General features: G+C 39.1%; 1 protein-coding gene across 1 annotated transcript; it reads left to right on the top strand.

Annotated features, from left to right (window-relative positions):
* Positions 1-1,944: 1,944 nt before the first annotated feature.
* dbr1.S (debranching RNA lariats 1 S homeolog) lies at positions 1,945-13,648 on the top strand (the record flags this gene model as incomplete). The annotated part of the gene is given in 9 exon segments (NM_001086899.1): positions 1,945-1,958; positions 3,774-4,031; positions 6,110-6,234; positions 7,032-7,112; positions 7,233-7,318; positions 9,112-9,336; positions 10,408-10,488; positions 10,595-10,740; positions 12,600-13,648. Coding segments are annotated over 8 exon segments (1,602 nt in total). The 3' UTR covers positions 13,261-13,648.
* Between the last annotated feature and the right edge of the window lie 389 nt (positions 13,649-14,037).

Raw genomic sequence — 14,037 nt, 5'->3', positions numbered from 1 at the left:
AAATATTTCTCCTTATCTAAACTGTGTTTTTGTGTCTCAAAATTGTTACAAAGTATCTTATTTGCACCTGTTAACTGTTCTGGGCTCTCTGCTAAAAGCCAATTAAGTGAGAAACTTTGTTTCTTTTTCTGGCTGTTCAGTGCATAGAAAAGAGGGACTTTCCAGTACAAATGAGACACTGCAGGTTGAGCTGTCAAAAGTGGGACTGTCCCTCCGAAAAAGGGACAGTTGGGAGGTATGATTTATGGTAAAATTAGGAGGAACCCTGAGACCACCATAACAATAAGCACAGAAATGTAAGAATAATGTTGGCACCCATTAGATTATCCTGAATTAGCCCGTATGTTAACCCTAAACTGAGAAAAATATTCTCGTAAAACACTGGACCAGAATTCAAAATAACTTAAAAGCCTGTTTATGGGTAGCCGTCGGCAGGGGCGATCCTGAATATTGTGCCACCCTGAGGCAACTCTGTAGATACCGCCCCCCATGGCTTACATTGCCTTCTCAGGAGGGGGGTCTGAGGGGCCACATCACTTGTACAGAGAGTGCAATAGTGCTGCTGCGTGAGCCAAGTTACTCAAGTCGCACAGTGCCCCTGGCCATGGGTGACAACCGCTGTGGTGTAACTCCTCTGTGAAAATTTGTTTTTTTACAGACACCCTTCAGCTTTAAATGACTGTCCCCATGGCTACACAGTAGCTTGTATATATAAACTATAGATTCTCAAGTGAACACACTAGTTTCATACCTTCCAACTTTTCCCTTTTTCGTGGGACAGTCCCAATTTTAGAAAAGAAAGTATTGCCAATACCTGTATTTGATTTCAACGGGGTGCTCCCACTTTTATTCAAGGTGCTTCCAGACACTTAACAATGGATCAAACAGTCCCAATTTTGACAGCTCAACCCGCAGTCCCGGATTGTTAAAGAAATGTCCCGACTTTCTTTTTGATCTCTTGCACTGAACAGCCAGAAAAAGATACAAAGTTTCTGAAACTTAATTGGCCCAGAATACATGGCAGGTGCACTTAGATACATTTGTTACAATTTAAGATAAGCAAAGAAACAATTGTAACCATTAAAGATAAGCAGGTCTCTTGGGGAAACTGCAACTAGGGGGTGAGCCACAAACATGGGTTTGGTCAAAAATTTTCGCTGTGACTTTTGGCGGCAAGTGTGTTTTTGTCTCTATTTCCAAAATGTTGGGAGGTATGCAGTTTTACTAGTGCGGGTCAACTGTACATTATATTTTCATTACTTTAAAATGCGATCTGTTATCCAGAATGCTTGGGATGTAGGGTTTTTTCTGGATAAGGGGGTCTCTCTGTAATTTGGATCTCCATAGCTTAAAGATAGGATTGTTTTGACTCCAGTAAGGGTTAATTATATCTTAGTTGTGATCAAGTACAAGGTATTGTTTTATTATTACAGACAAAAAGTAAAACCTTTTCAAAAATTTGGATTGATTATAATAGGAGTCTATGGGAGACGGCCTTTCCTTTATTTTGAGCTTTCTGGATAATGGGTTTCCAGATAACAGATCCCATACCTACTTTGAATTTATTTACTTTGAATTTTTGGGGTTACTGTTCCTTTTAGTTCAAAGGCACAAATCAGAGTTATTAAAATAAATTAGAAATAAATACTCTGAGAAGACATTTAGGGCTGAAGTGATGGAGGACAACTAACAGTAAAGTTTTTTCTTTGTTATTCGTTCTCTAACAAGAGGAAAAACACACTGTAAGCAGACCGGCCGTCACTGTCTAGCTGCTGTGAAACGCAACGTGACTGCGCTGTGAAACGCTATGTTACGCCGGCTCTATCGTCACTCTCACACGTCATGCGTAGCTGCGCTTACGTCTAGTCGTGACCCTAACTCGCGCGATGAGACTTAAGGGGCGGGATTTTCTGAAAGACAGAAGGAGGAGGCTTGCAGTTTGTAGCTGTGGCGAAGGTGTAAGTAGTGATCCGGAACTACGTTCTGTGTTAGTAGGAGATGCGATTGCACTGTTCATTTACTTGGATTAGAGACTCTTGATATCCCCACTCCAGCCTGTGTAGGCCCCATACGGCTCTACCGGGACTGAAACGGTGACCAAACTAGCAGCAGTACAGATAGATATGTAGGGGAAAGACGATGCAGGCATCCTAGTAATCGCCCCTACCTGCTAAAGTCTGACTGCAGCTCACTGAAAGCAGGGGGGTAATCCAAGTAATTACAACACAGCTGCCCTCTAAACACCCCAAACCCTTGTGACCCTGCACAGCTGTCCCTCCTTGTTGTCGTCTGTGGCTTTCTGCTTGTTACAATCATTGATAATTGGAATGTTACATTAGCTTTTACTTCAGTCCCCCTGTTATACCGGTAACAGGGATCAATGATCATATAACGGTATAAGGTTTATGATTCAGGACCTGGAGTTTTACAGGTAAGGCATCTTTCTGCTATTTAAATCTCCATACCATAACTTCTTAAAAAAAGAGGAACTTGCTTAAAGTGATACTGACACTAGTTATGTGCGATACCTGCGGGTTTGGGCCAACCTCGCATGCTTTTTCGCAGGTGGCGGACGAGTATGGGTTGAGCTCTTCTCCTGCTCTCCCCGCCCACCACCGTCAAATGCAGACTTCCGGGTTCGTTTTTTATAGACGCTGTGCCTGCTCGCCCCGCCCCTTTTGTGATGTCGGCGCAGGTCTTTAAAAGCAACCCGGAAGCGCGGATGTGGACGGGTTAAGGGCAGGTCGGGGAAATCCCAATCCGCACATCACTGACACATTTCTATAAAAATCATAGGAACGTGTCAGTATCAAGTAGTTACGGCACCCGGAATAGCTCCCTCAAACGGCCCCCACAAAAACGCTCCCCCCTGCCCCACAATCCTATGTGCAGCTGACTCGCTGACACAGCTAACTGATCTTCCGTGATGCAGGCTGAAGTCCTGGTTTTATTAGTAATTAGCCTATGGAAGGATCACACTGCTCCCCCAGCTAGGGTTGCCACCTTTTCCGGAAAAAAAATACCGGCTTTCCTATATATTTATCTTTTTTCCCTATTCATAACATTGAGATCAGCCATCATTTTTACCGGCCAGGCCAGTAAAATACCAGCCGGCAACCCTACCCCCAGCCCAGAGTCAATGGAACAGCACAGAAGATCTTTTAGCAGTGTCCGAGGGTCTGGTCAACGCAGGTTTGCGGGCCTTGGGGCGGCTTTGAGGGGGGCTTTGAGGGAAACTATTCCGGGTGCAGCAACTTCTTAATACTGACATGTTCTTATGATTTTTATAGAAACATGTCAGTATTGCTTTAATATGTTGTCTATGGAAGATGGCCTTCCTGTAATTCAGAGATTTCTGGTTAATAGGTTTCCAGATAAGGGATCCCATACCTGTACACCCAAGTGACACATTTAGTAGTACCGTAGTTTAAATATCAACTGCATGCCAGAAAGGAAAACGTATTAAAAAAATCTCAAATTATTGTAATAAAACCGAGTAAACACTGTATAAGAAGAAGGAAAGTAAATATAACCCATCCAATTATCATCAGAGCCCTTAGCCCAGAGTCTAATATGCAAACTTCGCAAAAGTAAAGATAAGAAATGTTATTTTATGAAAAATAGATTTGTGAAGGAACTAAAACAGAATAGGCAATTAAAGCATGCATAACAAAATATTTTGATATCAAATACATTATATAAATTTATCAAAATTCAGGAAACTTTTTAAATTCTGCTCAGGTTAGTGTTTAATAATAATCGTCTTTTTTCAGATGACTTTTTAAGAAGACGTCCCTCTTCTGAGTTAAGCTTTTTAACACCAAAGCTGCAGCCATGAAAATTGCAGTGGAAGGGTGCTGCCATGGAGAACTGGATAAAATCTATGAAACTATCCAGTTTCTTGAGAAGAAAGAGAACACAAAAGTAGAACTGCTGCTGTGCTGTGGAGATTTTCAAGCTGTGAGAAATGAGGGGGACATGAAATGTATGGCTGTACCAGTGAAGTATCGTCAAATGCAGACTTTCTACAAGTAATCATGCATTATACATATATTTTAATAGAAGCACTTCTCTTAAACTGTATACTGAATTTATTTATTTTTTTGTTTAATGTACAGTTGATGGTAATTAGTTGTTTCATCATTCGTTTAACTGGTAACTAAGGGATGCTGAGCTGCCCTTTTTATTACAGAATGTTGGTGTACAGGGTGATATAAGCTGCTGATTTTGTCTTTCCAGACTCGTCAATCTGTTGACTTGTGTATGGTTCCTACCTGACCCCTACCTGTCCAGAAATAAGCAAGAATTATTTTTCAAGCAGATTAGAAAATCTTGTTGAGTTAGGGCCAAATTTGCCCAGAGATGTTGCCCTCTCCTTATGGGTTTGCATAGGTGCAGATTATCATCTCATTATTATTCAATGGGCCAAACCATTGGTCCAGCACAAGAGCGGCCAGATGAGGCAAATATTGTGTTGCTGGCTAATTGTGTGTCTCATCTTTAAATGAAAGAAAGGTTAATGTACCCCAGTGTATTTAATTACTTCCAAATTTCCCCAGACCTCCACTTCTGTGGTGCAACAGAGCTTTTTTTCTTTTTTAAGCACCACACCACCATTTTTGTAGTATTTCTCAATGTGCATAAGCCTGACAAAAACACAGTGTGCCTTTGGAAATGGTGGTGCAGTGTCAAGTGAGAAAGATCACTGAATTGGTGCTGTTTTTGATGAACAGGAGAACCTGTCTGAGGGGAAAAAAACGTAATTAAGCAATTTAAAGGAGAATTCCTCTTCTCCTAAAGAGTCCCCATGTAATAGCTCCCATTCACCCGCTTCCTCCCTGCATAGTCCACTTCTATGTCGTAGAAAGTCACACAGATCTTCCCATGCAGAGTAGCACATCGTAGCTCACAAGCGCCATCTTCAGATACTGTTTTCACACATGCGCAGTTAAAGATGTTTCCTATACATGTCTACTGCGTATGCACCGGAACCCTCCGTAAATAGCCAAAGGGAAGAAGGGGATTCGAAGACGGTGAAGGTTTCCCCAAATGAGCGGATCTTTCACCTGATATGCTCAACAAAGGCAGGACGATTTAGGACTAATCTGATCGTTCGACCCAGTGCCAAACAATCTGATTACAATGATGGGAATGGGCACCGACAAGGACCGTATCAACTAGCCAATGTGCTCCTCAATCACAGGGAAAATTAAGCCTGCCCAATCCATATCTAGCCTAATTTTTGCCACATATTGGTCGGGAGGCCCGTCAGAAGTCCCCACACATGGGCAGATATGCTATACCCTCCGAACATTGTAGGTCTCTATAAAAAATTATATTCCATAAAACAGCTCACATGTAAATCCCTGCTTCATGTAAACCCCGCCTAATGATTTTAAAAATTACTGGTGAGCACAAGTTTCCCTTGTTTGTTATACTTTTTTAGTAGTCTGTACCATTGGATAATAAATAGAAAATTGTCATTTGATAAAATAAGGGCCACCCCCTGGGATTCTAGAATTCACGGTGCACACAAAAAATGGTTTCCAGCCAACATGATCATATCACAAAGATAATACTCCAAAAACATATGCAACAATGCAGGTTCCGGGGCACTTCATACATACATACATACATACATACATACAGCAAGTAGAAAACCATACATCAATTTAAATGGACTGTATTTTGATCGAGGCAACATGGACGCTATTTATTATAATTCTTCTTTAAATTAACAGGTGTTGTGCATGTCATATTTATTTAACTCCTGATCATAGGTGATTATTAGATCTTAAATAATACTGCATTATTTTTTCATTAGTAAATAATCCATTGTTCTGTACAGTGGTTGTGCACGTGTTTGAGTGTTAAGTAACATAAACCAAATGCACTTTTTCTTTACACATTCATGTACATTTGCATGAAAAATAAAAGGACAGAGATTCTACTCTTACTTAGGAAAAATTGAATAAAGCACTGCTCTTCTTAAATGAATAGTTTTTGCCATACAATAAACATAGTTAAACTTGGTTCCAAGGCCATAAATATTAGCAGGCAACTTATAATGTTTTCATGTTATTATATCATTTGTTTCCCAATATTAAAGATATTACTCTGGTGAGAAAAAGGCCCCTATTCTAACAATCTTTATTGGAGGAAACCATGAGGCATCAAACTACCTCCAAGAGCTACCTTATGGAGGCTGGGTTGCACCAAATATTTACTACATGGGTAAGTCTGATATGCACTCTAGGTAGCTTCCATTGGTGCAGCTACATTTAACATCCCTTTTTGCACATACAATTTTCCCCATTATATTCCCCTTCAAGCTATTTAAATAATTATCCCTAAAACTCCTCCCCCTAATTAAAGAAAAAATAGGCTTTAAGAGTAATTTGTGGTATATGGTTGAATTGACTATTCAACAATATCTTCCACTAGATGTTTAAAAGGAAGTTATGTTATATCCAGGTCCGTGCATTTCTCTAAATTAAAGGTAAAAATGTATCCTGTTTAATATCAAAATATAGCTTTCTTTTACAGACAGTAACAAATCAGACTAGTTTATCGTGCACACACATTTCAGCTCTGCATATTTGAATTTATATTTATGAGATGGCGCTGTTGTGTGGCTTGCTGTGGTATCTGTATAGAAATCTTTTGTAAAATCAGCTGTTAGTGCTGTCTATGAATGTCTCTGCAGAAGGAAATGATATTGCCACACAGTCATATGTGTAAATGCAAATGTGCAGAGAAGTAATCTTCTGTGTGCACCTTCATGTTTAAATTAGGCTAAAAACCATACATAGATGTCTTCTTGTTGTCTTAAGGCCTTTTTCACACTACTGTGTCAATTGCATCTTGCAGTGTTGGACCAAGTACTCATATTTCATACGCTGTTAATGGGGTGAGTAATAGATTGTAAGATCGGAATCACACTCCTCAGTAGTTTGAACTAGGCCTTAAGATGATGGAACTGGAAAATCTTTGTCTGTCTTTTTTAATTTGCACTAATTCCATTTTGGCAGGCTATGCAGGGGTGGTAAAATATCGTGGAGTAAGAATTGGAGGAATATCTGGAATATTTAAGTCACATGACTATCGAAAAGGTAACATTTACATTGTGGTTTTGACAGTAAGGTTGTTTAGTTTATCCAAACAGTTGAAGCTGCTCTTGATACTCCAGCTTTTTGTTATTTCATTTGTCATATAATTACTCGTATATTTAGGTCACTTTGAGCGACTACCTTACGGCAAGGACACTATGAGAAGTGCCTACCATGTGAGGAGCATCGAGGTCTTCAAGCTGAAGCAGGTAAGGTTTTTCAGTTGGTTTTGTAATACAGGAATGGGACCTGTTATCCAGAATGTTTGGGACCTTGGGTTTTCCATAATTTGGCTCTTCATACGTTAAAGTCATGGTAAATTTTTTTTTTCTTCAAAATGCATCAGTTAATAGTGCTACTCAGTGACTCTTTACTGCTGCTCTGCAAGTTGGCGTGATATCACCCTCTCCCTTCCCCCCCCAGCTGCTCCAGCAGAATTCTGCGCTGAAATCCGTTTCTCTGATAAACTTCAGTCACTCTTTACTGCTGCACTGCAAGTTGGCGTGATATCACCCCCCCTCCCCCCCCCCCCCCAGCAGCCCACCAGCAGAACAATGGGAAGGTAACCAGATAGCAGCTCCTTAACACAAGATAACAGCTGCCTGGTAGATCTAAGAACATAACTCGATAGTAAAATCCAGATCCCACTGCTACACATTCAGTTACATTGAGTAGGAGAAACAACAGCCTGCCAGAAAGCAGTTGCATCCTAAAGTGCTGGCTCTTTCTGAGAGCACATGACCAGGCAAAATGACCTGAGACTGCTGCCTACACACCAATACTACAACTAAAAAAAAAAATACACTTGCCGGTTCAGGAATGAAATTTTATATTGTAGAGTGAATTATTTGCAGTGTAAACAGTGTAATTTAGAAATAAAAATCATGACAGAATCTCTTAGTCTACTTGAAAATCATGTAAAAATTAAATAAATCCAATAGGCTGGTTTTGCTTCCAATAAGGATTAATTATATCTTGGGATCAAGTACAAGGTACTGTTTTATTACAGAGAAAGGGAAATCATTTTTAAAAATGTTAATTATTTGGATAAAATGGAGTCTATGGTAGATGGCCTTTCCATAATTCGGACCTTTCTGAATAAATAGTTTCCTGATAACGGATCCCATACCTGTATCACAATTAAGCAAAAGCACCTTTTTACACAATAACTTGCACTTTACATATAATGTAAATTTGTCCTTTTTGGTTGTATACATTTATGAATTGTTTACGGTTTATTAAACTGTTTTAAAACAACAGCACCACTTGTCATTTTTCTGACTGTTCAAACCCAGGAGGTTATGTTCAGAAGGAAATGGGGGAACTCTTCTGATGATGTTCTGCTCAAAAAAAAGAGATCCGATACATTTAATGACCTTTAGCGTGTCTTTCCTTTACATCAGAAACTTCCCTTTATTCCTCATAAACATGTTCTTCTCAACCGAACAGTCAAGAAAACTGACCAGCAGGTGGCATCATTATTAAAAATTTCATTATATTTACGTTTCTTTAAGGATTCTGAAAATAACAAGGGGGATTTGTAAAATGAGCAGAATTTGTTTCACTTAGTAATGAATGTGTACTTTGCTGTGGGTTACTGGACTGTGCGGAAACCTGCTTTGCATCATAGCAGCGCTTAAAGGCATCCTGCTGACAGAGGAAACCATATGGCAACTTGCTCTTGTGTTGAAAATACAAATGTTTGGCGAAAATAAAGCATTAAACTTATGGTTTATGGTTCACTTATAAACATTACACTCTATTACACCATACACTATTTTATCCATTTAAAAGAAACAGCCAGTAAAAGTTTCCATAAGTACTAAGAAATATCTTATCTAATAATATAAGCTTACTGCATGTTCTTTGATTTCCATTTCCCCTGTAGAGTTCAGTTTGTGTGTGGCATGTTGTGTTTCTGAATTGTCTATATGGCTACCACAATTCCCACTGAGATATTATTAATGTATTTTAGTTCTTCTAAATTCATTTGTTTTTACAGCTAAAAGAGCCCATGGACATTTTCCTGTCACACGACTGGCCACGAAGCATCTATCACTATGGAAACAAAAAACAGCTTCTAAAGAAGAAGGATTTCTTTAGGCAGGAGGTAGAGGACAACACTCTGGGGAGTCCAGCAGCTTCAGAACTTCTGTTACACATCCAGCCATCATACTGGTTTTCTGCTCACCTTCACGTGAAGTTTGCTGCTTTCATGCAGCATCAGGTAAGAAAATGAAAGGGAATAAGTATATTGTTATATTTTCTTTTCTGCTCTAAAACCTATATTTGGGGTCTTGATATCCTAACATGTAGGTACATAAGGATTATTTGGTAGGAAGTGTACAAATGACCTGGAATTGCAATAACCTAATTGTGTTGGTGGTTAACAGGGAACAACAAACTGTAAATAAATGTCAGGATCAGTATATCCCATATATAGACCTTTGAAGTTAAACAGTGAATTTCATTTTGCTTAATGTGTGGCTTTTCATGAGACGTTTAGGGTGGTGGTAGACAGGGAGATTTGTCGCTCAGTGTCAAATCTCCTCTATGGCTGGCAAATAATTGCGTAAATATGCTAGCGATTTCAACCGTCTGCAATGCACACAACGGTAGCATTTAAGCTTCCTTAAAACCACGGTGGTGGATTGCGCTGAAAACGCTACAACTATCCCTATGTGTGTCCGGGCCTAAACTGTGTATTCCATTGGGGCAGGGAATAATGTGAATGATGTACAATCTCTGTAAAGCTCTGTGAAAATGTGTTAGTGCTATATAAACACAGAAAATAAAAATAAACAGTCACCAGAGCCAGGCGCCCTAGACAACCTGGCAGGCCGCGGCGCCTACCGGGTGTGTGCATATGTGAAAAGTCGCACGCAGACGCTGGCGCGCATAGTTGCGCGCACGCACAAATCAACATGGAAACGCAACAGTCAGACAGTCCAGAGAGAAGAGCGGTTAACGGACTAGGGATAGGAACCAGAGAAGGTACGTGCCTGGTGCCCCCCAGCTTTGCGCCCTAGGCACGTGCCTACTCTGCCTACCCTTAGTTCCGGCCCTGCACCAGAGTTCCTAAACAAGAGCAAAGTACCTGTGTCTCCATTCCTAATCTCCTTTGAAATTTCTTGTTTCGCATCAATCAAAATGGACCTGCTATAGTGCATGATTATATTAGCCCACAGTCTGTCACAGGACTCCAGGAACAGTGTAAAACTCTGATTTCATGATTATTAGAATAAAAAAATTCATGTCTTTGTGATCAAATAAACTTTTTTTTTTTTTCTTTTAACAGACTAATGTAGACGGAGAGATACCCAAAGCCACAAAGTTTTTAGCATTGGATAAATGCCTGCCACGTCGAGAATTTTTGCAGGTAAGGACCTGTTTTTTTGTTTGTTTTTGTTTTTTAACTTTGCATACTATTTGTTTTAACATTTTTGGATTTCATAGATGCCTCTATTCCTTATTTCTTTGTCCAGATTGTGGATGTGGAACATGATTCTGCTAAGTCTGAGTGCCTTGAATATGACCTGGAATGGTTATCTGTACTTAAAGCCACCAAGGATCTTCTAAACATAACCCCAAATACATGGAACATGCCAGAGAATAATGGTCTCCATTCCAGGTAAGTCATTAGCTAAACGAGTATCTCAATATAAGCTGTCCAATGAATTTCACATTTTATTTGCATCTATTTAGTGATTGTAGTTGACTCTAGGTTTAACATGAAACTGTAAATGCAAGTAGCTATATGAGGTGCATTAAAAACACTAGGGTCAACTAAGCAACCAAGGGAAGGCATATAAGATGTCAGTAGGGGAACAATACAAGGATATGTAATGTTGTAGTAAACCTATTGCTATATAATGTTTAGTTGTAGCATACATCCTATTCCATGTAAACTTGTAATTATTGCTTAATCTGTTTTCTCTTGTGTTTTTGTCACTTTTCAACAAATACTCATACTGGCACTTTTCACATATTTGAACATGCATTTTCCAAGGATACAATTAATATTAAAAGGGATTTAAAGTCACTCCATTGAAGTGATGGATTTGTTTAAAACTAAAAAAAATCCAGTTTCCAGTATACATTTTATAACTTATTCTTATAGTTCTAAGGATAAAGCAAAGTTCTCGAGACAGATTGTTCTCTCCACAGCCTTAAGTAGCCCTACCTAAGATACTCAAGAAATCTGTGTGTCCACGCTGTCTTTTCGGATGCAGCGGGAGCCAATTAAACATGTGGCGCCTAAGAGTGATGTCACATATAGTTGCCCTTTATAGTTCTTGTTGAAAGAAAGTGTCGTGGAGATTAATTTAAAGGGATACTGTCATGGGAAAAAACATTTTTTTCAAAATGAATCAGTTAATAGTGCTGCTCCAGCAGAATTCTGCCCTGAAATTCATTTCTCAAAAAAGCAAACAGATTTTTTTTATATTCAATTTTGAAATCTGACATGGGGCTAGACATTTTGTCAATTTCCCAGCTGCCCCAAGTCATGTGACTTGTGCTCTGATAATTCCAATCACTCTTTACTACTGTACTGCAAGTTGGAGTGATACCCCCCAGCAGCCAAACAAAAGAACAATGGGAAGGTAACCAGATAGCAGCTCCCTAACACAAGATAACAGCTGCCTCAATCTAAGCACAGCACTCAATAGTAAAAACCCATATCCCACTGAGACACATTCAGTTACATTGAGAAGGAAAAACAGCAGCCTGCCAGAAAGCATTTCTCTCCTAAAGTGCAGGCACAAGTCACATGACCAGGGGCAGCTGGGAAATTGACAAAATGTCTAGCCCCATGTCAGATTTCAAAATTGAATATAAAAAAATCTGTTTGCTCTTTTGAGAAATGGATTTCAGTGCAGAATTCTGCTGGAGCAGCACTATTAACTGATTCATTTTGAAATTTTTTTTTTTCCCATGACAGTATCCCTTTAATTTCTTGAGCATTGTAGACCATGTTCAGTAAGGCTTTGGAGGTTACCTCTATCTTTATACTGGTAACAATAAAATAAATAAAAATAAGTCAGTTTCCATTATGTATTAGGAATTCTAATAGAATCCCTTAACTTAATAGAACTTTCCTTATAAAAAGCAGTATCTTTATTTTACACACACAATTGCCCTCATTTTTCTTCTCTGGAACCCTAACCTGGGTTTCTCAATGGTGGATAGATGGCAAACTTACTAGAATACATTCATTGCTGACCCCAAGCGACCCGTATACTTTAAGGATACTTGTTTTTATTACTTCCACTATCCTTAAAGTTGATACTGTACTTATCAAGCTTCTCAGATTATACATTTTTTTTTAGCTCTTTTTGTAATATATCGGACTCTCCGTTTCAATTTTCGTTCTTTTTTGATTGATTCAAATTGTTTTGTAGTGCCACTTTAGTTTAAAATGACTTGATATGATTGAGAAGTAGGAAGAAGTTATTCTGTGTTTTAACAGAAGCATACATTTGATTTCAGGTGGGATTTTAGCGCCTCTGAGGAAACTAAGAGAGAAGTTGTGAGTGATCTAGGGCATGACCTAAAGATCCCATGCAATTTCAGTATGACGACGGCATGCTATGACCCCAACAACCCACAGTATAAGAGGGTGGCCACCCACATTGTAAACCCACAAACAACAGAATTCTGTGCTAGATTGGGACTTGTTGACCTGAATGCCAAAATTTGTCAGAACGAGGAAGAGAACTTTGATATTGCAGAGGATAATGAAGCAGACAGCATCGGGTCCGCAGAAGACCCTGGTGAATACAGCACAGACACTTCCGTTCTCTCAACTTCTGTCAATCCTGATGAGATTACACTGGAAGATGACGACGATCAAGAGGATGAAGGTATGGAAGACAAGTTAGGTGAACCTTCTCCTGAATACACCCCTGACCTCTCAATAAACTTTTCCAAGATTCGGGTGCTGCCTGATTCTATGGCTGTATCTTCAGATGATGCTACAGATTCCACTAATGATGAGCTTGATCGTTCAGAGAGTAGCCAGACTGAGGGAGAGGGGAAACCGTCCAACAGACCATTAAAGAGGATCAGTGATGAGAATGGGAGTGGTGGAGTGAAGATTAAAAGGCGAAATCAAGCCATTTACCAGGCTAAAGATGATGAAGATGAGTAAAGGAAGCAAGATTGATTTCCTGTTTTCTTGAAAATTGTTCATTTATTATTCCTCATTTGCTGACAGCCATGTGTTTATAGTAAGCTGAGGATTAATTGCTTATTGGTTTGTGGGGCAAAAGGTGAATTATTTACACTTTTGTGCCTGTTTTACATTTCTTTTTAACAATGAATTGCTACATTTAAAGTGGCATCACTATAATTTCATGTGGTTTTATATTTTAATTTCTGTTCCCATGTTATTTCTTCCCTGTACAGTCCTGTGCATTAGCAACTTAAGATGTTTTTATTTTGTTTTATTTTAATTTGCCGTTTCTTAGTGCACATGCTCTGTAAGTAAAAGGAAATAATGTGAAATAAAGAGGGACTGTTTTAGCAAATACTAGTTATTTGGTTTATTTCCTTATTTAGGCTCGTCCACACAGTGACCGCAAACTGAACCAAATTTGTTTGTGCACAGACAACATGGATACTTGTTATTGCTATTGTAGCTTTAAGACACCGAGAGTTCCTTCCTTTGCATCCTTGAAATGTATGCACATTTAATTTAGTTGACCAGGGCCACAAAGCGGTAATCCAGAAGAGGAAACATACTCCGCTTTATAATATAAACTACTTTAGTTGGGCTTATGTACAAAAACTAAACTGCCAAACAGCTTTCCATGGTGGGCAGTGCTCAAAATCTCTGTAAAGCAGAGGGACTTATAAGTACCAGAATCCATCACTGCAACATGGAACAAGGTGTGACTTTTTGTTAAATACTTTTGTTAGAAGTCAT

This window comes from Xenopus laevis, chromosome 9_10S (assembly GCF_017654675.1).
Source record: "Xenopus laevis strain J_2021 chromosome 9_10S, Xenopus_laevis_v10.1, whole genome shotgun sequence".
Classification (NCBI taxonomy): domain Eukaryota; kingdom Metazoa; phylum Chordata; class Amphibia; order Anura; family Pipidae; genus Xenopus; species Xenopus laevis.
This window is presented reverse-complemented; position numbering and strand designations above follow the sequence as displayed.